This window comes from Lissotriton vulgaris, chromosome 5 (assembly GCF_964263255.1).
Source record: "Lissotriton vulgaris chromosome 5, aLisVul1.2, whole genome shotgun sequence".
Classification (NCBI taxonomy): domain Eukaryota; kingdom Metazoa; phylum Chordata; class Amphibia; order Caudata; family Salamandridae; genus Lissotriton; species Lissotriton vulgaris.
In genome coordinates this window covers 430,657,735-430,681,921 of record NC_141693.1, presented here as the reverse complement: position 1 = coordinate 430,681,921, position 24,187 = coordinate 430,657,735, and the positions used below count along the sequence as shown (strand labels likewise).

The following is a 24,187-nucleotide window of genomic DNA, read 5'->3' as shown; positions in this document are numbered from 1 at the left end:
TGAGAGACCGGCCTAGAGAACGGAACCAGTTCAGAGGGATCGACTTTGAGTGGGAGCAGTCTTTACACACTTTTAGGCGATCACCTGCAACATACAACTTGGCTCTGAGGTCTTGGATTGCCTTCAAATTGATCAGGGCACACTACCCACACATCTGAGTCATAGCCTGACCCTAGACACCAGAGGCATACCTCGTAGGGATCTATCACAGACATTTATTTGCAATAGTCCTTATAAGTCTTAAAGCCTATGTTCTTACACGGTGAAAATTACCATATACACTGCATGAAATTAGACAAAAAAGTTCGTCAAGGGCCAAAAAAAAGGGAGGGCCTAGCTCAGGATACCCCAAGAAATACATTAAGAACGGAACTGACGTCAGCGTGCATGTTTAGTGTCTATGTATGGTTCCAGTCATCAGAGGATCAAAGTCAATACAGGCTGCACAACTCCACCTACCGGCATACAGGGGCTATTCTGAAATGTTTTCAAGATCCAGTCTGTTGTCTGGGCATATTCACAATGTGTGGAATCTGCAGTTAGAAACATCCATCACAAATAAATGTTTCAAAGAGTATACACTGGACTAAGATAACACTATATGGGGCACTCAGGAAAACTTAGAAACCTGACAATTTCTTCTCTGCTTTTCATAAACCGAGCATTTAGGATCTGGAGCTACACTCTTGCTTATTAACTACTAATGCATGGCAGTTCTTCACTCTCATATTTTTAATCCATTTAATTGTCTCTGGTTGCACCACTTTTTTTAGGAGGCTGCTCCATGTAATCACAACCTTTTTGGGATTTTGTATTCCTCTTCAGGTTTCAGCTCAATGAATGATGAATGTTGACTGTAAAGTGCTAAAACACTGTCCTTTCACTAGTATGAGCTGGATGACTGTCACGCACCTTTGCACACTGGATTGCCTTTTCTTCCATTTCCTTCCAGGCTTTGAGCATCTTTTCTGAGGCTAAAAGAAAAGAGTAGTTTTAGTTCATTAAATTGGAATTAATACCAAAATGTTCCAAGAACAGGGTTTCAACCCAAGTGCAACACAACATTCTACATCTCTTTGGGTGAGGCTGGGTGGATGGGGAAGTTTGTAAGCAATCTGGGCCTGAAGAGAAAGATATGCCCTGGTTCTCATACATACATATTCCATATGCCATCTGGTCACTGTAGCGGTCCAGGTCAATGAGGATACTTTGCTGGAAAAAGTTTAGCTTAGCTCCGAGCTGTTGTGAGGCGGACACCATTGTGTTCTTCATTTTAGTCATATTAGCATTGTATCGGAGAAGGCTCAGCCTGCACCAGAGGAAAAAAGAGAGATCAGCTCAATTTTCAAAGAATGGGGAGACAATGTGACATTCATATTAGTTTACACAGTTTCTCTTACAAAATGTGCATCCAGTACATTATGTGAACTTCAATCATCTCTTGCAGCCAGAAGCTCTTTTACGACCACTGACTTGGGGAACAAAAACATCAGATGTTTGCTTTCCCAACAGGCAACACAAACAGATGGTGGTTTAAAAGTGTGGGGGCCTGCCTCTGTAGACAGTAAAGCCAAACTCTAGTCACACAGCCAACCATTAATTAACTTGCCAAAACATGATATGGTCTTGTAAAAACACTTGAGCTCACATACCTAAAAAAAAATAAAGCGCCTCAGCTTTGCCAATGGCTAAGACGAAGGCTGAGATGCAAATAGCTGGCTTGCACTTTTAGATTCAGATGCATTACTTACAACTTCTGATTAATCGGGAATAGTTTATAAAACATGAATAAAACATGTGGATATCAGCAGTAGAGATAAAGTGCCAATGGGTTTCATGTCAATATTACATTATTTTGTGCAGCCTTTGCATTGATCGGTGGCTTATTTTCTTCCATCTATAACTCTTGGAGTGGCTGATAGATCACACACAAATTTATAACTAAAAATCTAGTGTTATGGCTAAGTGCTTACTATCTATAACAATAATACTCCAGCAAAGGCATCCTCCCACAATTCAAACTTAAAAAAAGTTCTGAAAACGCGAAACTAAAAAAAAAATCATAGAAAACTTTGATAACTAGATAGAAAAAAGTGCTACTACTTTCAATTTTGTTTTCTGAAAGAGTGAAGCTTGTTATGGTTTGGAGCACTCAATCCCAAAGAGGACATGTTACGTCTATTCTTTACGGACTAGACCGACATGCAGCCAACCTCCTAAGTGTTATTTATGAATCTAAGGAGAACACACTTTCTGGAGAACTACGGCTAAAGGTAGGGTTCGCTTGCTTCTCCAGCAACTTATCAGACTCAGAATCATAACTCTGGGTTTGCCTACTGCTGTGAAATCTCTTCCACAGGGAACATCAGAGGTTTACATCTAAAAATAATTCATGAGGTTTGAAAGGACTGCAGGGTTTCAGCCCTGAACTAACCAGCAAAGGAAATATTGAGTGACAGAGCTTCAGTGGCAGCTTCCTCCTCCCTCAGAATGCCATCGGCCATCAGTCAGACTGGCTAGAGGGCAGTAAGGCCATTGTGAACTAATGTATTGTTCAGTGGTGAAATAATTCTGTCAACAGCCAGTTAGACTCTTTTAAAGGATCTGTGTGGAGTACTATTGGCATGGATGTACGGTGAATGACAGTCTTCTTTTTAAGGTACAGTTTATACAGTAGAGGTGTACTGCTGTTTAAGGCTTTGGTCCAGGTGGTTACGTTTCAAGGTATCTTTCACAATCACTTACAAGACTACAATGCCATTCAATGCGCATCTTATGTGGATATATGTGAGCCGAGGTACTGGGTGAGGTGGCACATGCCTAGCCAATTAGATAGCTTGGAGCTATGATGTGTGCATGATTGTGGCAGGAGTTGTGTCTAATGTGCAGACAAAACAAGAACTGCAGAAGGATAGCCAGAGATGGCAGACAAAAACAAAATGACAGTGGTGCAGAACCTGGAAGTAGTTGGTAATCCTGTTAATGTTATCAGTGAATGACTACAAACCATCCTCTGACGACACCCACAAGTTGTTTTTGATAAACTCCTTGTAGAGAGATAGGCTTTTGTTGCAGTTTACCTACCCCCACTTTGTGCCCTCTTTTTAACTACTAGATGCTGATTTTAGACTCTGACCATGCACTGAGGCCTGCTAACCATACTTCAGTGCTGCTTCCCTAGAACAAGGTGTTGTCTAATTATACTACAATTGGCAAATTACTTTAGCACCCATTTAAGTCTCTAGTAAATGGAAACTCCAGGTACCTAGGGCAGGGGTGCTAGGAGGGTCCCTATGGGCTGCAGCATATACTTTTACTACCCTAAGAGACCCACATACAAATTCTACACAGACTGCCACTGCAGGCTGCGTGATATGGTGCAAACCATCAGTGAAAATACAACTTGACACACTCCTGTGTCTCATTCCAAAGTCACTGTATCTAATATATGTAAGCAACCCCTATAGCAGGCCTCTGAGCCATAAGGCAGGGGGCATTATATTTTATGTAAGCGCATATCTGCATGAGAAGATGTGCCCCTGTGATGTCTAGTCCTATTGCTAGATATCGCAAGTGATCAGGGAAGACATTCTAAAACCATGTGCTTGACACCGGTGAAAACGAGTTCTCGAGCTACAGCCCCAAAACCTCCTGAGGTGACCTTTTGGTGTGGCCTTGGACCTTGCCCCATTCTCACCTTAAGTTCAGTAAAATGGTCCCATAAGTCGCGGCTAAGGGCCCAAATGCAATACATATTTTTCCTACATAAGAGCATTGCCAGTCCAGAAAATGCACTGTGTGCATTTCTGAAAACTGTAAAAATTGATAACTTGAAAAGTACTTACCCAATATCAATGAACTTAGTATCTACATTTATATAAAAGTATGTGTTATTTTTATAAACTGGTGTTGGATTTCTTTATTGAGCGTGTGTCATATTTACTGGCTTTGTGTGTGTAATAAATGCTTTACACTACCCTCTGATATGCCTAACTGCTCGCCCACACTACCACAAAAGAGAGCATTGGGGTGTCATGTGTGCCTCTGCAATTTCTGTGGGGTTTGCTGCACTCATTACACAGTGTACCTCTGTTTGGTCCACTATATACAAGGATCCAGCTTCCTACAATCCTCCTCATGCAAACCCAAGATGAATTGTGCATAGAAAGAATGTAGATGAAAAAAGACACCAATGCTGCGAAAGTACACATGGAAATGTGGAAAAGATTGATAGTGCGTGGGGGGGGGGGGGGGGGGGGGGGATGGAGAAACCACATCAGCATTCTGTTTCGATGCTTCTAATGCTTTGCATGGTTTTGGGATTCTGATCAGATGCTAGCGAGTTGCTCTCCGTTGAAGAGAGTCCAGGTGGTGTACTAGCTCCCAAATTCCTCTTGAACCATTGCCAATTGTTTTCTTAATCAATGCAAAACATGTTGCACTTCTTGATTAGTTTACATAATGCATTGCATTTTTTCCTTTTCTCAATTAGAACAAATGACAGCCACCATGTTAAAATTCAAACTAAAAACTCAACAACTGTAGATTTCAGACACAATTCACATTCTTTTAGTGCAGCTCTCTTTCTCTGGAAGAGTCTGGATTGATACCCAGTTGTAGGTTTTAGACACTTACATTGCAGCTCTTTGCCCCTGGAAGAGTCGGCTGTAGTCATCTTTCAATCCAGACACGTAATGCACAGCTTCTGCCCACACTTTCCTAAGCTGAGCGATGGGCAACTGAGTTTTGCTGTCCTGAACTGCAGAATAAAGGCCATGTATCACAAGGGATTCAAAACTGAAATTGTTGTAATCAAAAGCGCTGCAATAGATCTGAAATGTACTGTATTCACTCTGAACCAACGCTACTCTGAAAATGTGAAACCAAACCCAAACTGGGGAGTAAGAGGATGTAGACATTAATGTACAGACATACAAGAGTCAAAAGCTCAAACTTCAAGGAGAGGAAGATGCAGACTGCCATCTCAGACAAATCACCAGACCACTCTTTTTGGTGCAAGTGCATACTCTATCCTACCAACAAGATCAACCTATTTGATAATGTGCCCCTTTGATATCCTTAATTTTATTTTAAACATAAAACAAGTTTTTTTCTTTATGAAAGGCACCTAAACTCACTGTATTACAAAACTGATTTAGTTGCTTGAACAATAAAATACAATTTAAAACTCCTATAAATTCCAAAACTGAAAAACTTTAAATATGGTAAATATGCACCAACCTTTACAATCACACAATATCCATAATATGACATATGATAATCAAATGCTTAGCTAAGCCAACTCGGAACATTTCAACTTTCCAAAATGGAATCAGGGACAGGGAAATAGCATAAAACGTAACTCTTCTCGAACAGCTTGCAAATATAAATACTTTTGGTGCTTGCCAAAATGGCAACAGTTGACATAGGTAAAGTAGGAAAACTTAGAAAATATTGTCAAAGTCAGTACCCTAGCCCAGTGATTCAATTTCACTATCACAGTACGGCCAAAGTCTTTCTCTGGGGTCCAGGAGCTCATGGATACATCGTATGAATTTAATACCATCAACATTTATTCCCCAGCAAGTTAAAAGAGTATAGAGAAGGTACCCACCAGCATCTCTTTTTGGTATAATAACAATGCAGAGGGTGTAGTATGCAGTATGTAACAAAAGGTCGGAAGCTGAAACCCATTGACTATCTTAAAAAGTGAGGACAACACCTAATGTACGGTCTTCCAAGAAAATATAGGTTGTGTTTCATCAAGGAGAACAAGGTAGGTGCACCTGAAATCAAGGATCTATTTTATTTTTACTTGGGATGTTTGCAAACTGCTACACACCACAGTGCTAGAGCCTCAGAGGTTTGGGACACGTTTATATGTATGGAGTATACTAGTTCATAAACCTGGAGCTATATGAACCAGACATTTGTATGTATGGAGGATAATAGTGAATAAACCTGGAGATGTATGAACCAGACAATCAGCCAGCAGAATGATGGAATCTGATGATAAGTTCCTGATAGGGAATAAATCCTCTGCAGGCCTCTGGAAGGCTGGGCCAGCTACCCTTGCATGTTGTACAGTGTTATCCCCTCCAGGGTACTTGACAATTATGTGATACCACTGGCGGTACTGCAGGTTGCTTTTAGTTTGTTCAATATCAATTGCACTAATCAATGAGAGCAGCAGCCTGATTTAACCAACAACGTGCCCAATGTGGACTCTTAGAAGGTGGTGGAAGATGGGTAATATTCCAGCAGTATGCTTAATTTCCCCTATGATGAGACTGTTAACCAGCTCTCCCCAATAAAGGCTGTCCCAATGTCCACAAGTGGAGGTATGTCAGGGATATGTAATGCCTGAGTGGGCTAGTGAATGATGGGGGACTTTGACCACTGGTGTAAACAGTACACAACATGCTGCTGATCCACACGAGTGACATCCCTGACTGTACATACAACTTTCCTATGTTTCCTTCTGGAAAATGTGCATCAGGTATTTGATGGTGATCTCCAGCTTATTCAATTTGTCAAATGCAACTCATCCATTTTCTGAGGTATGCTTAACATCTTTCATCTTGCTGGAGAGCAAAATTTTCATCCCTCCAAAAAGAAAGACCTTACAAAAACAATGGTAGTATAGGCATATCACATTAGGTCACTCACTAATGTAGCTTCATCAGCATTTTCGTCCACTGAAATTTTCGCCGTTACAATCAGACAAAACATAAATGAAACTTTGTGCACAACACCATGTACCACTCCAAGGGTAACATACCACCTTCCTCTAAGCACCAAACAGATTGCATCACCTCTAATTTAATACAGTACTTCACCAACATTATTCTAATTGACTTTAACATTCCTTAGAATATTAACCAAAAATATTAGTTGAAACTAAAATAATTATGCTCACTACACAAACACAATATTGGTCATACTGGCCTCCACAATGTGAGAAATACACTAGATGTTATGTCCTCGCCTCACCCCAATCACCATCAAGTTTGAAGACCCATTTAGGATTGATCTGCAAACTCTGTATTGCCATACCATATGACTACACTAACTCCCCACACCAAGTGTTGCTCTAAACCAACAAAAATATAAAGAAAGCACTGAAAAACATCTGTTACCAACACTTTAAAGAACTCAAAAATAAACACACATATTCAACCATCCACACCTCTACAAAGGAACTTACGAATAAGCCACCCTAAACACTATCTACAAGCTTGTCGCCCCATACAAAAATTGTCAGGCAAAAAAATCTCCCCATGTTTGTCAACATGACTCTAAACTCCGCATCCCTACCTGGTGCCTAAAGCCAGAGTCTCTGGAGGACCAAGTGTTCCTACACGAAATCAGGGGGCATATTACAACATATTTTGCAGATAATGCTCACTTCACTGACTCCAGGGTAACGGAAGGGGAAGCCTTTAAGGCAGTAATCAGGGGGCGATGTATAGCGGCGTCCATTGGAGTGCAGCGAATACTGCTTACAGATGTCGAGAGGATAGCTTTAAGTTTTCAGGAGCCATGCTGTGAGACTTAAGGATTCTGGTTGTGGATGAAATACCTTTCCTCCTTGCATTGACAACAGGTCTTGTCTGACTGGTAGTCTGTAAAACCTCCCTGTAGTCAGGTTTAGGAGTACCAAGATCCACATCTGTCTTGCCCACTGTGGAGCTATTTGTATAAGTGTCAAGCTGCTGCTCTTGCATTTGCTGATCACCTTGGTATCGGGGGAAAAGCATATGCAAAGTTCCATGGTCAGTTTATCAACAGTGCATTACCGTGTGATTGGTGGCAATGTTGTCTGGAGGCAAAGTTGCCATTTTGCCTTCAGGGGAGTTGCAAAGAGATTTATTTCTGGAGTTCCCCATTTGTGAAAGATCTTTGAGAGTACTTATTGGTTCAGTTCCCACTCGTGAGAGCATGACGCTTGTCTTCTTAGTCTGTTTGCCTCAGTATTGTCTATCCCTGATAGGTGGATCCCTACCAAGTGTATCTTCCTTTGGATGGCCCAGATCCATACTTCTTGTGCTAGTTGTGACAGTGACATTGGCTGTGTCCCTTCTTGTTTGTTGAAGTAAAACATGATGGTTGTGTTGTCTGTTTGGAGCAAAATGGATTTCCCCCAGAGCGCTCTTTAAAAGGCTTTTAAGGCTAGGAACACTGTCTTTAGTTCCAGGAAGTTGATGTGTTGTACCGCATCCTGGTCCTTCGAGACCCCCTGACCTTGAGGTTGCCTGTGTGCACCCCCATCCCTTCTGTGAGGCGTCGGTTGTTATGGTCACTGTATGAGTTGGCTGTATAAAGGTCCTTCCTTGTAATATATGGGTCTTTTTCCACCATGCTATTTCTGTCTCTATTTTCTGTGTGACAACCACTAGATCTTCCAAACTCCCTGCTGATTGCGACCATCGAGTCTGCAACCATTCCTGAAGTGGTCTCATATGCAGCCTTGTGTGTGGTGTTAAGGGGATGCAGGATGCCATCATTCCCATCCGCTTCCCCACCAAGAGCTTACCCCTTCTGGTAGAGTTGTGTCTCCTTCAGGAGCACTTTTACTTTCTTCTCGCTTGGGAAGGCTTTCCCGTTTATAGTATTATGTTTTGCCCCAGTAAGATCTTTTCTTGTTCCTGTTCTGGTAAGGACTTTTCCATGTGAATGGAGGAATCCTAGCTGGATTAGTGTTAACACTTGTTGCAATGCTGTTTGGTATGAATTTGCTCTTAAAAGCCATTCGTCCATGTAGGGGTAGACCTGTAGTCCCTGTCTCCGTATATGTGCTTCTACTGTTGCTAGGCACTTTGTGAATACTATCGGTGAACATTTTCTGCCAAATGCCAATACCTTGAACTGGTAGTGTTTCTTGCTCATGATAAATCTGAGAAATCTTTTGTTGCTTGCATTCATGGAAGTGTGTAGATAGGCATCTTTTAGATCTACTGTGGCTATAAACCCTCCAATTTGAATTTGTGGTATTATCGCTTGCAGTGTAGTCATTTTTAACTTTGGAGTCTTTATGAACAGGTTTATAAATCGGAGGTCCAGGATTGGTTTGAGCGACCCATCTACTTTTGTAATCAAGAAGTATGTTGAAGATTTTCCCTAGTTTCTTTTGTCGTTATGGATCTAGCTCTATTGCCCCTTTTGTCTTCAACTCTTGCACTTCCTTGAGTAGGAGTGTTGTCTCCTGACGTGAATGTACTCTTTTCTTTGGGGTCCTGCTTGAAGGTACCTTTATTTATTCTGTGCAATATCCAAATTGCATTAGTTTTAGTACTCACTTGTCCGAGGTGATTTTCTTCCATCCTTTTAGAAATCTTTGTATTCTGCCTCCTACTGGTGCTAGGTGTAGGAGTTCCTCTCCAATGCCGATTTTAGGCTTGTGTTTGCAATGTTTTTGCCATCTTCCACTAAATGAGATGCTCTTCTCTGATATTGCTCTGGCAGGTGTTTCATTAGCTCACCTATCTCCTCCCAATGTTAGTAGACATGGCTATTTAGCAATGCTCTATTCACCACTGGATTAATGCACTCCTTTCCATTTTCCTTCCAATGATGTCCATCATCTTTGCTTTCCTTATCTGGAGGAGGTCCTGAGATGCTTGGGATGTTGGCTCTCTTCCTGGCAGTAGAGGTTATTATGGAGTCTGCTGGGATGGTTTCCTTTATGTAATTAGGTCTATTGAATAATGTTTGTATTCCTTCTCTGACCTGTGTGCCACCGCCTCACATGCAGCTGGTTCTGTGAAGGCAGCTGTCCCATCGTCCACTTTGCGGATGTTTGTGGCGTTGAGTGCCTGGATTGTGGATTTACCGTGATCTTCGACCTAGACTCACTAATAAGGAGTATACTGGATTGCATATACATTAATAGTATTGCCTTCACTTTCCTGATTAGCAAGCGTACCTTGAGACATTGAAGTGGACGCCCTCACTTCTGAGGGCGTGCCCTGTGTGCACCAGAGAAGGAAGTTGTCTCGTCCCCGAGGATTTTTGAAGCCTGTGGGTTTAATTGTCAAGTACCCGTGTCCTGATGAAGCCAAAAGAGACAACTGGCGGAAACGCGACTGCGTCGACACCATTGTGATAAGGAGTCCCCATATATTAACACTTTGTGTTTGATTTCTGGCGCCCTGACATATATATATTTTGTGTAAAGAGAATTTACAACTCAGGCGCTGCGAGGATTTCCTTTGTAGATATATATCACTCTTAGTTAGGAGTGGATATTGTAAAATCTAATCTTATTACTTTTTTGTAGGGTACACTGTTGTATATGTAATGTATATATTGTATTTGTGTGATGTATATATATTGTAATTGTGTATAATTTATATATATTTTTTGTGTGCCACCTTGTCCTGTGACGCGAATACATGTTCTTGTAAATTTGTGAAATTTGATTCTATTGCAAATATTTGTAAATAACAGGATAATTAAATATATCTTGTAAGAAGTTAATGTGGAATTGATTCCTCAATACCTCTTAATTCTACTTTTTCATCTTGTGATGTCCCTAGCCCAGGTATGGGAGGGTAATTTGGGCAGAACCCCTTCATAATTTTTTAGTAGTCCCATCGTCCAAGACACATGGGAGCACTGCCAAGAATTGGCTCCTTGACTGAGTAAGTAGAAGAGGTTCAAACAGGATTACGGTTTTTCCTCTTTCAAATACACCCCATATTGATCAGCTGCCTTCTTTATAACTTGGTTATATATGCCAATGTCATCAAGTGGTGACGGTCTTAAAGGGTAGGTGTCTACCCCTTCCTCTGGTGAGGCTGCCTCTAGTTCTTGCCAGTCTAATTCTTGTTACTCTGAAGCCTCAGAGTACTGCTGTACTCATTCCTCCCCTTCTTGGAAGGTCTCCTCCTCCTGCTCTTCTTGAGGCTTATGCAGCTGAGGGGGCTCAATTTCCTCTAGGTCTTTGTCTGTCTGCTCTGTAGATGTGGATTTGCTTGGTATACAATTTTTCTGAAGACTTTCATCGAAGTCGAGCTCTTGGTCCAGTCGTTTCGGAGAGGACTCCTTAACCGGCAACGCGTTTGTCGAGCAGTGGAGGTCTGATTTAGACCTCTCCTGTTTCGACTCAGAAGTGCCCTGTCCTCGACCGTCCTTGGACATCTTGGATCTTTCAGGGGTTCTGTACCACCATGGTGTCCTTTTCGAAGGATCAGAGGGTGTCTCTTTCTTTCAACTTGCTTGCAGTTGCGCAGGGTTTCTAAACCGATGCAGTTTTTGAGGTCTTCGTCTCTGTTTTTGGGCCATGGCTTTAAGGAAGCTGTGTCCTTCACCTCAGTTTGACATCTTCTTGGACTTCTTCACGGCCCAAAATGTGCAGGGATGGTGTTGTATGTTGGCCCTGCATGGTATGATGAGCTACTCTCTGTTGATGTCTTACCCTCAGGATCTTCAGCACATAAACTTCGCAGGCGTTACAATCTTCGCTACGATGGTCCGTCGGTAGGCAGAGATTGCAGATTGGGTGTTGACCCTGCTTTGCGAACTTGTGAAGGCAGTTTTTGCAGAACTGGAATGGTGTCTTCTCCATCACTGAGTAGAGGGTGTCTTCTCCATCACAGAGTACAGGGTGCCTCCTCCACATGCATTTTCCGTGTTCGACGAAAATAACTTGTTCTGCTCCCAGAACTTCTCTCGGTATCTTCCCTTGATAACTCCTAAAAAGGAATCTGAAGATGGCGACCGAAGGTGGGAGCTTCCGGAGGAAGCACAACAATGTCACAAGGTGCACCAAATAGAGGTACGCTGACTCCCACCAACACTAAACGCAGAAATAGAAGGAAAAAACTTTTTAGAGACAATTCAGGACACAACCACTAAATGGCGGAATAATGCACAGCATGCAAATCCAGAAAAGATTCATGCTGCAAAACTCTGAAATACCTTGTTCTCAATGCAGGTATTTTAAAAATTAAATATGCGAGGCCTTGAACCATCAGAAAAAACTTTTCCAAACCATTAAACACTACATAAACCCAACTAAAGAAGCAGAAAAACGGAGCTCATCTTCAATTGTAAATATCCTAACATAGTTGGTTTCCTCCTGGAGGAGATCCAAATGATGTCGAAAATACAATTTCACCAGCTTCACTGTACATTCCTGTAAGAATAGTTGCACCATGGACAACATTCAAATAAACTGATATGGACTCCCCTCCAAAATCATGCTGTCACTGAAACCTTCCATTTATAATGTCGACACAGTTCCAGGAAATCTATACTCAGGGCCCTGCCCCATTCGTTCTCCATATTAGCAGCTACTTATTCAGTAAAGATGTATTCCACTCTTCTCCAGCAACTAAACAGATCACAATTTTGTTGAAAAAGTAAGATAAACATCTAACAACTTCCAAAACCCGAGATCAGTCTCAAAGCTACACTTCCTTAGAAACTCTCTAGGAAAAAAAAGTATTTTCACAACTTCTAGCTCACATATCAAACAACACCCTGCTTAACTCCCACAAATCAGAAGTCCTAATTGCAGCATGGAAACAGTCATTACAAATCATCAATGACACCCTATTCTGAATGGATGTGACTATCTGCTTTCTGGTGTCCCAAGACTTATCAGCAGCGTTTGAAAACGTTTTTTTAAATGTCATCAAATTGTAAATAATACTTGCCTCAGAAAATATGTATTCATGGAAAGGGCTGCTGAGAATATATGACATGCCTCCTGCAAAGGTAGTGGCGAAAGACACAACATTTACATTTAAAGCAGCCTCTGACAAACAGACTGAAACAAGACCTTACCAATGTAATTCATACACTCGGACAGACTTCTTGAAGCAAAGGGTCCTTCATATGCTGTCTTGCTCTTATCGAACAAATATACCATGTAGCTGTCCCAGCCCTTCTGTAAAATAAGAGAAAACAAGTTAAAGGACTGGGAAGTCAGTTGCTTCAGCACTTATCCAGCAACAGGCCTAGATTAGACGTTATCTATAGGGACCAGATATTATTGAAGTTACAACAAGCTTTACCAAGAGAAGACATTGAACTGCTCTGAGGGTTAAGCTTTGCAAAGTGGAATGAGGTGGAATGAGGGGCGTTCGAGGGAATGTGCTGCCATCGGATTTGTAAACTGCAGAGAAGGGTGTGGATGGCAGTGAAATCAATGCCAACATTTCTGTAGAAGACATGCTGCACCAAGGATTGTGAGATAGTGGAGAGTGCTGTGCTTCACCAATAAGAAGGGAGGCAGAAGAGAAAGTGGAAAAAAGGCATAAATGCAGTGCTTCATCTCATGTGGCTGTTCTACTAAGACATCTGTTTTAAATGGGACGATATTATTAACCAGGACCTTTTAAATTATGGCCATTTTCTAATTTTCACACAAACCGATTGATTTGAAGGGGCTTGGATAGTGGGCCTTTAGCCAATTCTCCACGGGTATCCCTCTGTAGGTGCCTAACCACTCTTGTGCATAATGTTTCGACAAAAAGATTTGAGGCCAGATGTAGGTCGCCAATTACCGGTCGGTAACGGCCGGTTTCGGCCGTTACCGACCAGTAATTGGTTTTTGAGATGTAGGGGGCCCGAATTTTACAGAATCTGTAAATTTACAGATTCGGTAAAATACAGACTAGGTATATTTACCGAATCGGTAATTTCAGATGTAGGTGGAACTTAAAATAGTGCCAGAGGCCCTTAAGAATTCGTTATTTACCATGAGATACTATCTCATGGTAAATAACGAATTCCTGTGTACATGCACATCTGTGCATGTACACCTGTGCCATGTGGCACACATACATGCCCTAAGGGCATGCATGTGTGTCACATTGCACACAAGCCAGAATCAGGGGTGCAACAGAGTGTCAAAGTGACACCCTGGTAAATTCGGTAATTTTACCGAATCGGTATTTATCGATTCGGTAATTGACATTGATTCCTATGGGCCTCAAGGCCCATAGGAATCAATGGCAATTACCGAATCAGTAAATACCGATTCGGTAATTCCAGAATCTTACCGATTCGGTAATTGATTCGGTAAATATACCTACATCCCGATTGCCAGTTCTTAAATACCGAATCGGTATGATTCGGTATTTAAGAATCGGTAATCAGGGATTACCTACATCTGGCCCTTACTATTTTAAAATGACAGAGCTGTTAAGATTGGTAGGGTGTGTAAACAGATGAGGTAAGGAGATGTAGGCTTACACCGAACATCTTCCTCCTTAACAATTTTTAGACTGTTTAAAAATATAGAATGCCTTAATTTAACACAAATTAACATTTTTAGCACACAGGTTTTATACCCGTGTTAACATCTCAGTTCTCATTTTCTTGAGCATTGCTCCTCAGGAAAAGCTTTATAATTCAACAGTTCCTATACCAACAAAATCCTGAAGTACCTCACTTTTGCCTTGGATAGAAACTGTTAGCACTCTAGTTGTTATTTAGAAATCTGTGGTGAAGTTGCAGTTTATCACTAGGGAGTTACCTGGAAGACTGCCGCTGGCGTTGAAAGAGCATGTTTCACTCTGCAACTCAGAATGTCATTCTGATATAGATGAGGAAGATATTTCAGAACTCATAGAAAATGTTATTTGATTTTGACTTTCTAGAGCACTAACCATAATTGCTATGACAAAACAAACCATCTCTTTTAGTTCATTTCTGACGGAAATGCTTTCTGTTTTACAGCTTTGATTCAATCAAGATGGCGTTTTGGTGTGCCACACTTTTGTAACAGATACAAATGTTAGAGCTCTGGTTGTTCATTAGAACACCATGGTGAAACTTCAGCAGAACAATGGACAATCACCTGACAGGCTGCTGCTGGTGTTGGAGGTATATGCTTTAGTCAATACACCAGACTTTTTTCTGACATTGATCAGGATTATATATGAGAATTTATTAAAAAAAGTATCCTCATTTTAATTTTTTAAAGCACTAACCATAATTTATATTAAAAAGAAACCTCTCATTTTGTTAATTTACTGCGGTATCCTCTGTAAGAAATGCTTTCAATTTTTTAAGTTTTGATTCCATCAAGATAGGTTCAGATGTGCCTCAGTCATGAATACAGAATATTAGCACTCTAGTTGTTCACTAAAATACTGTAGGGAGATGCAAAATAATCTAGAGAATGTAACATTTCATAGCTATAGAGAAGGAAAGTTTAAATTCTATTAAGGACACAGAGGCAAGGATTAGAGGATTATGCATACACTTTCTTCACTTAAGTAAAAGCAGTAGTATTCAGTGGCGGTCGCCACAAACAAAGGGTGGTAGGGCGGGTGGCGGAAACGCTGGACTTTAGCTGCTGGCAGCCTCCAGCATTGTGTTGCGCAGCCTATACACTTCCTGGTCCCAGCAGCCGCTGGGACAGGCTTCCATCCAATCCCATGCTGCAGAGCAGTGTGGGGGATTAGCCTGAGCGAGCTAGAAAGACGCTCCACTCAGGCCAGGGAGTCTGTGGGGGTTTCTCCAGCCCAGCTACATTGAAACCTAAATGCACATGTGTGTTTTGGTCGGCCTGAGATGGCCGGCCAAACACATATGAGAACTTTGGGAGTGCACCTAGCACTCCTCCTGCGCCCCTTCCATGCCTCGGCCCGCCCCTCCCTACAGCACAGGCTCAGAGCAGGCAAATTCAAAATAAAACAATGCAAGAACATCTTTTTATTTTTCATTTGCTGGCTCTGAGCCAAGCAGTAGGGCGATGCTCGTCCGCAATTGTTAATTCCTCTAATAATTTAAAAACTAACTATCCCATGAACCTTGGGAAATAAACATTAACTAAGTGTCCAGGATACATCAATCTCATATATATCTGTCTGTGATCCCCTTTCCTTCCTCCTCTTTCCTCCTGCAAGGATCTCAACCAGTTTCTTTATCAGTCATTCGTCTGGTCTAAACCTATGAAACAAAGGCAGTAATTAATTTCTTATGTATATCATCTTAAATATGTGACTATCTCCCATTAAACATCAACATATTGTTTAAACGTTAAGCCTGTTATAGGTTCAGCATTCACTCAAAACAATATATCAACATCAAAGAAGTATGTATCACAAACAAATACTTTTTACTTACTCTTAACTAATCCCGACATTGGGTTGGTTAAATGCATGCCTCTGAAATCTTCTTGGGTGGGAAAATCCTCACCTGTGTCCTTAATAAAACATTGACATTTTCCTTCTCAATAGCGAGGTCTATGTCAGGACCGGATACGAGGATTATGCATATTTAAAGCCTACCCATCATCAATGATGCTGCATCTGAAATTTGTTCAAAATAGAATTTCTTAAATGTCAATTCTGTTGACCATTTTGAACCATTCATGTCCTCCTGTCTTCACTCTACCAAAATTGCTTTGGAAACCATAGCTCCTCTAGTCAAATAGGAGCTGAAAAGGGCCATGTCGATTATGGCACTCTGTAGGCTCCATTTTACCCACCTGAGAATAAATGGGGTAGTTTTAAACAAAACAAATGGCAGAGAGGGAACTAATTACAGACGCAATTACTCTTTAACCGCTCTAAGTATCAGCATAGGAAAAGGTAAACCGTGCCCATCTCTCTAGGTCCATTGCCACAAGACCTAAACAAAATTTGGACTGACTAGCAAAGAGAGGCACACATTAAACAGCATATAATATGCAGACAAATGACGATGATATTTTCTGGAGACTTGAATGTGTCGAAAATCTTATTTATTCTTGTTTCTTGAAACACACAGGCAACGCGTTTCCCCCACAAATGGCTCCCTCAGGGCTAAAGGGAGGGTACCTAGTGCCACGATCCTGCGTGCGAATAATCCGTCTTCCGGTATTCAGTATTTAAAAAAGAGGTTCTTGACACTCAGTCTTCATTGGAGAGTAACCCAATGCTTGGTGAAGGGTGAAGTAAAACCACCAAAACTCCACTTATCCAAGTTGATTCAAATCGGAAGTCAGTTCATTCCATCTTATGGTCTCATCTTTCCGAGCGGTGGAATGGCGATCAGATAGTCGTCCGGTTCTGATTCGAGTATAAATGGGGTAGTCACTGCTATGAAAGAAGCTTCTTTAGAGCTATGAGGAGCGTTTTCTCTCTCCAGGTGGCCATAACTCTGCTGTCATATTTTCATAAGCTTTAGGACATCTGACCATGCATAACTTCGGTTTATCTGGAAAGGATGGGTAAGATACTACCCTGGTGTTGGTCTCGGTCCTCTAAGCTCTGGTGAAAGTTACTTCATCCAGAGAATACACCCTTATAGAGATGTCGGGAGACCTGGTGTCAAAAGCTCGTGAAGGGAATCTTTCATAGCAACATTGCTAATTTCGTTGACAACTCCTTCCTATAGAGGAATTCATTATCCTGCCACAAAAGGAACAGGTTAAGAACCACGTTCACATCACGCAAGGAGGAGTACAGAGGTTCAGGTGGAATATAAATACTAAACCCATTCATCATTCTGCAAACCCACAGGTGTTTTCCCACTGCGGTATCATGTCCTGCAGAAATAGCAGATCTGAAAGCATTGATAGTTCTAAAAGCAAGGCCTGAGTTGGCTTTTTCAGAGAGGAAGTTGAGCATATGGATAATTCCTGCTCCCATAGGATCCAGGGGTTTTCCCTCAAAACAACAAGACCAAGTTATTTTATAGCATTTAATGATACGCTCTGCCTAGGCGCGTTAATGAACTCAGCGGCTTGGTCCGAAATGTTGTTGTCTGTCCATAGTCACCTGAAATCCTCAAGGCCATCAGATTCAGGTAACTCCGCAGGGCCAAGGGTTGCGTATGGTTGAAACAATCTTGTAGAATGTCCAGAAAAGTCGGAAGGGCGAGCATTCTAGTAATTCAGGAACCATGGTTGAATCCTGCACATTGCAGTTAGCGGAATCAGTCGCCTTATTTTGGAATCAAATTCCATTTGCAGCAGGGCACATTTGTAATACCTGTCCTTGATGATTCATGCCATGTTACACTTGATCAAAAGTTTGATGGGCACACCCACCAAGACCTGTAATAGATCTCTAGGAAACAGCATGCAATACATTATCTCAATGTAGTGACCTATACAGTTTTAGCTAGTATTGATTAATGGCGCATGCCGTACCAACAGCAGCAATATACAGTTTCAATTAAAGTGACTAGTGCGATTATAACTTGCGCTGATCAGCCACACACACTTTTCAAATGGACTATATATATAAAACTAAAATAAGCATTAACCACATTCTATGAAAATGAGTCAGCATAAAAACCCTACAATTTCAGCTTAATTCGCTCAATAAACTGGGGATGAAAATAACTAGTTTCTCAATCCCTGGACGTTTTCCCATGTATTGTGGCCAAAAGAAAAGGAATAAAAGCAAAATTAAAATTAGCTCAATATCATATAGTTGCATCATTTGCCCATAGCATGGTATTACATCCATCCTTCTGTTGGGGTGTAAAAAAGGACACACCTAACAATAAAACATTTTAAAGACCAAGAAGAGCAGTAGCTCCCTACATTAAGTTCCTGCTACGTAAGATGGCCCAAACTAGTACAGCATAAAACTTTTATCCAATTTTATAACAACTATGTCTTACTTCAGGAACTGGGCTTTATAATAAATTGGATTTGATTTCAAGTCAATCGATGTCGCCTGACTTGAGCAGTCACTATGGCGATCAAAGCGTAAGGAATACATGTGCAGTTTTGGTTGTGTGACCAGTCCTAGTGAACCGCAAAAAACTGCTGCTGCTACTGGGTATGATCTCCAATATAAGTATTGGGTAGTTGTCCAGTCTGGAGGCGAAAAGTTCCATCTCACAGGTGCCGATATGGCCATTAGAGCCTCAAGGACGTTCTGGGTCAGTTTCCAGTCGCAGGCATTTGCTCTGTATCTGGAGTTTAAGTCTGCTACTTAGTTTTTTTCATCCTGGGAGATACACTGGTGTAACTGAGATTTGCTTCTCCAGGCAGAAGTGCTAAACGTCTTCCACTATCTCCGAGAGGTTTCGCTATCTCGCACCTCCCAGGTGGTTGATGCATCTCACCACCTACATATGGTCTGACTTTAGTATCACATAACAGATACTTTGTCCTTGGTCATTGACTCAACGGCAAAGGAACTCGCTAGAAGTTCCAAACAGTTTATATGAAGCTCTGATTCTTCCGACCATCTTCCACCCATCGAGGACTACCCGCACTAGGCTCCCATTGGCTGGCATCAGACTCTATGATCAGATTTGGGGCAAATCCAGAGATAGCACTCCAGTTCCATGCATCCATATGATCCAACCACCATTGGATCTCTATTTTGGCATTGTGGGACAATGGTGTCTGCGGATTGTAGATCACTCCCTTCCTGAGTTGTGCAGCCCTGAGTCTTTGAAAGGCCACTAGTCTAGTGTGCCCAGGAAGATTGCTAGATGATGAAAGTAGCCCGACTATCCTGATCAGTAATCTGAGAGAGATCATATCTCTCCTTATGACTATCCTAAGTTCTTTCTTGATTAGTGTCATCTTCTTTTCCAAAAGACTCGACAAGGCCGAAGTCACATCTATGAAAAACCCCAGGAAGGACATCGATTGACTTGAAATCAAATCCAATTTATTATAAAGCCCAGTTCCTGAAGTAAGACATAGTTGTTATAAAATTGGATAAAAGTTTTATGCTGTACTAGTTTGGGCCACCTTACGTAGCGGGAACCTAATGTAGGGAGCTACTGCTCTTCTTGGTCTTTAAAATGTTTTATTGTTAGGTGTGTCCTTTTTTACACCCCAACAGAAGGATGGATGTAATACCATGCTATGGGCAAATGATGCAACTATATGATATTGAGCTAATTTTAATTTTGCTTTTATTCCTTTTCTTTTGGCCACAATACATGGGAAAACGTCCAGGGATTGAGAAACTAGTTATTTTCATCCCCAGTTTATTGAGCGAATTAAGCTGAAATTGTAGGGTTTTTATGCTGACTCATTTTCATAGAATGTGGTTAATGCTTATTTTAGTTTTATATATATAGTCCATTTGAAAAGTGTGTGTGGCTGATCAGCGCAAGTTATAATAGCACAAGTCACTTTAATTGAAACTGTATATTGCTGCTGTTGGTACGGCCTGTGCCATTAATCAATACTAGCTAAAACTGTATAGGTCACTACATTGAGATAATGTATTGCATGCTGTTTCCTAGAGATCTATTACAGGTCTTGGTGGGTGTGCCCATCAAACTTTTGATCAAGTGTAACATGGCATGAATCATCAAGGACAGGTATTACAAATGTGCCCTGCTGCAAATGGAATTTGATTCCAAATACTTTGGTGTGGCCGCCTTGAGAACATATTGTGTTGTATATTTAATCTTGCAATTCACTTTTAACATGATTGTATATATATTTGTGTGCAATATTTATATGTAATGTACTTTTATGATCTTAGTGACCGAAATAAAGTTTATGATGACCAAATTAGATTGCAAGCAATGTCGACATTGATCTAGCAGAAGGATATCGTCCGGGTAAATTATGAACTTAATTCCTCTGATCTGCAGGTGTTCTACCACTGGGCGAAGAAATTTCGTAAAACACCACAGGGCAGAGGATAGGCCAAATGTTAACACCAAAAAGATAAAAATCTGTTCACTCCAGAGGAACCTTCTGTGGGGAGGAAATTTAGGGACTGTTAGGTATGCTTCTTTCAGGTCTATTCTGACTATCTAATCTCCCTGAAAAAGGATCTCTCTCAGGAGGTGAATCCCCTCCAACTTGAAATGGCGATAAATGAGCCATTCATTGAATTCTTTCAAATTTATAACCTGAGCCCTTTGTTTTTCTTTCTGCATTTGAGTGTCAATTCTTGGACGAACTTGCCAGTGAGCTCCACCTTAGTCAAGAAGTAATGCAATGGTTTGGGAAGAGATGAATAGTGAGGGGTACCATAAAACTCTGTATGGAAGCCCTGAACTGTCAAAACACAGGTGTCAGAGGATATTTCTTTCCACTTGCCTTCATATTTCCCCATATTATTACTTAGGAAAAATGGATGATCCTTACCAGAAACGACTCCTGATGCATTTGTTTATCTGGGGATGTCTCTCCTGCCCCTGCTTCTACCTCTGGAGGAAAATATGGTTCCTGGTTGCATGTAATCATGTCAGCCATTGTTACCTCTTTCCTGCCTATGACATTGCATCTAGAGAGGGGCCTTGATGTCATGGTGGGACAGAGGAGTGGCCCCTGCTCCTTCTGGCCCCGGGGAAAACCTTCTTAGAAAAAAACTTTTTTAATGGGGGATTGGGCCTTGTCTAATACTGAGATGGTGGATACAAACTTCCAGAGTTCCCTAACAAAAAGATCTCCGAAGAGATTTCCCTGGGCAACGATTCAGGCATCTGATGTGGACAGGTCTCTAATTTTAAGGTTGATCTTTATTAAAAGAGACTTACAAGTTCTGCAGAAAGAGGTCAGTTTTCCTCAGCATGCAAACTGCTGTCTGGGCCCATCCCGATAGGAGTTCCCCTGATCTCTTTGCCTCCTCAACAAGCTCCGATATCTTAGAGAGGGTCCCTATTGAATCAAGAAGCTTGCATTTGCATGCTCTCCATGAAGAGGCTATGCCTCTTGTAGGGTCTCTCATATTCTTTGCAAAAGAAATACAGAGTTTGGCATCTATATCTGTGGTTGCTGTACCTTATCCTCTAAGGTAGGCCTAGCACATCCTGCCCCCAATTTCACCCTGCCCACCTTGTTTAGGTGGTATCCAATTTTTTGGGCATCGTAGTCAGCCGCTTTCTGAATTGGAACCCACTCCGAAGTACACTAGTGGTAAATTTAACCAGGATTAAACATACTGGAGTGAGAGTCTGCCTCATGCTTTGGTCCACTTGAGTCAGGAGAAAGGTGCCATGGTCTGCTGCCCCCTGGTTCTCCATCAGAGGCAAGGTCATCGTCTGTTCCACCCTCCCCATCTTTGGGGGATCCCGAAAATGGATCAAGTTGTGGGGTGACCATGTAACTGGATTCTTCAGGGATTACAGCATCCATAGAGGATATATGTTTCAGTGTGTGCGCACTCTTAACAAAGACCTCTCTCCATTTATCAAAGCAGTAAACGTGCCCGGCATCCCATTTCTTATTCACCTGTGTAGGGCCAGGGTCGTCAGCATTTTTGGGAGCTTTAGGGTGTTGGAGGTCAAAGTCACCCAGTAGTCTGACACTTTTATCCACAATTTTGATGGTTGATCGTTTATTGGTTTTAGTGTTTTGGCTAATGCCATAGAAATAGAGGGTTCTATACTCTCCTGGGAGGTGTAGTCTGCAGGGGGGCTATTGCTCTTCTTCCGCATCCATAAAAAAAAGTATTTGTGATTCTTGAAGGACTGCATGATTTTGCAGGTTGGGAGCGCTGTTTGCAGTGGGACCAAATTGCACATAATACACCCTTATCTCTGGCCAGACCCCTCACTGGTGTTATAACCGTTTTGTATTTTCAGAGGAACCACTCAGTCCCTTTTCCCAGAGAGAAACTCCCTACCGCAATGCAGTATAGTAATTGAAGGGGAAACGTCTTTTGGAGTTGAACTGCAGGGAATTTCCTCAGCACATTGTGACAGCAGACAAAGCAACTGCATGCCAGCAGAATGCTCAGACAAGGCCATGCGATCAGCTTACAGTTCCACCTAGGACCTGAAACAGGCACAGCAGTCCAATGACCTCAGATCTCCTACAGGGCCTAATGCACCAAGGATTGCACAAGCACATGTCTCCCAGTTAGCGAGATTAATGACAGTTAGGCAAGCACATATATCAAAATAACAAGAAAAAAATCTACAGTCTAACATCAAAAAGTATACAAGTGAAACTTGTGAGCGGTGAAGAAATAGGAGGGGGAAGCAGACAGATATAAGTTATGGGACTATGTGATTAGTGGACCCTGTACACTTTGTTTCGTTTTCTATTAAAAAGGTTCATGAGAAAGGTATTTTTAAGTGATTATAGGAATGAACTTAGATATGACTGCTAATAAAGTGTAGATGTGTATACATAATCCTTGCCTCCGGCCCTACATAGAATCAACGGACAGGCTGCTACTGCAATTACGTTTTACTCAGAATGTTAGACTTTGTACTCACATGGCTGAGGAAGATAGTGTGAACTTCTAGAAAATGTGTTTTAATTTTAGCTTCTGAACATCCTTCATAACCTCTATGAGAAAATCATGAGAGAAAACTGCTGTCTCTCAAACATAGTTAATCAAATCCCAGCAGAGGATCAGCATTTTTTTACAGGGTAAAATAACCCTAGAATTTATCTCAGTTCTAAAATCAGCATGAAACCACCACCAAACGAATTACATTGCGACTGGTAAAAGTAATCACTATTCATATGTGCGTCTTTTTGTGACCCTCAAAAACAGGCTTTCACTCCAATGCATTTCATGTTGCAGTCCTTTAATGGGTGTCCTAACATTGTCCAGTCCACATTGTAGTGCCTTGGCCACCCACTCCCATGGCCTTGGTGGCCAGAATGTGCTCAAGCTGACCAAAAATATTTAATTTATTTCAGGACATAGGTCTCTTAGTCCTGAAAGGTTGCCACACAGACTGCTCCGATTGGCTGTCCGCAACATAGATTGACCAATCCCCATTAAAATTATTATTCAGAGCATATCTGGACATCAACATTCCAGATAAAACTAACTTTTTCTGTGTATACCGCCCTTCAAGCCCACCCAAATCACTTTTCTTAATGCAAATAAAAAAAAACCCGCTGAACAGATTTACAAAAAGCACCTTTTGATTACAGTTCAAATTTTCTGCCAAATTTGGTGTAATTCTGTACAGAACGTTTTTCTTTCTCGAAGAACAACTTTCTAATGGGTATTAAAGTGGTAAATCAATGTTTTGGTACCCCCCAGTGTCCCCCATCCGCAAACACCCTTTTTTTGGCTAGAGCATGACAGATCAGCATGCAACTTCCCAAGAAGAAATTAAAGTGGATAAACGTTTTTTGGAAAGATTTCTGAAGATTTGTTGATCGGTTCTACAGTTAAGAGTAACAAGACAAAAAACAGAGTTCTTCTAGAACGTCATTTAATTCCAGGGAGACTTCCAATAGTCTTAAAAAGGACAGCTGGTAATACTCTATTCCTTACAATACATGGTCACAGCATAACCTTTCCCCCAAACCACTTTCGTTCCAGGTGTGGTGCTC

General features: G+C 41.4%; 1 protein-coding gene across 2 annotated transcripts in view; it reads right to left on the bottom strand.

The window, feature by feature from the left end:
* Positions 1-24,187, bottom strand: part of CHUK (component of inhibitor of nuclear factor kappa B kinase complex) — a 659,325-nt gene that overhangs the window by 196,795 nt on the left and 438,343 nt on the right. The window contains exons 11-14 of one of the 2 annotated variants that reach the window (XM_086921838.1): positions 12,793-12,895; positions 4,636-4,759; positions 1,158-1,309; positions 913-974 (exon numbers count right to left, since the gene is read on the bottom strand). In XM_086921838.1, coding sequence (XP_086777964.1) covers positions 913-974; positions 1,158-1,309; positions 4,636-4,759; positions 12,793-12,895 — 441 coding nt within the window. The remainder of the gene's footprint in view (positions 1-912; positions 975-1,157; positions 1,310-4,635; positions 4,760-12,792; positions 12,896-24,187) is intronic. The other variant, XM_086921837.1, reaches the window with a different exon arrangement.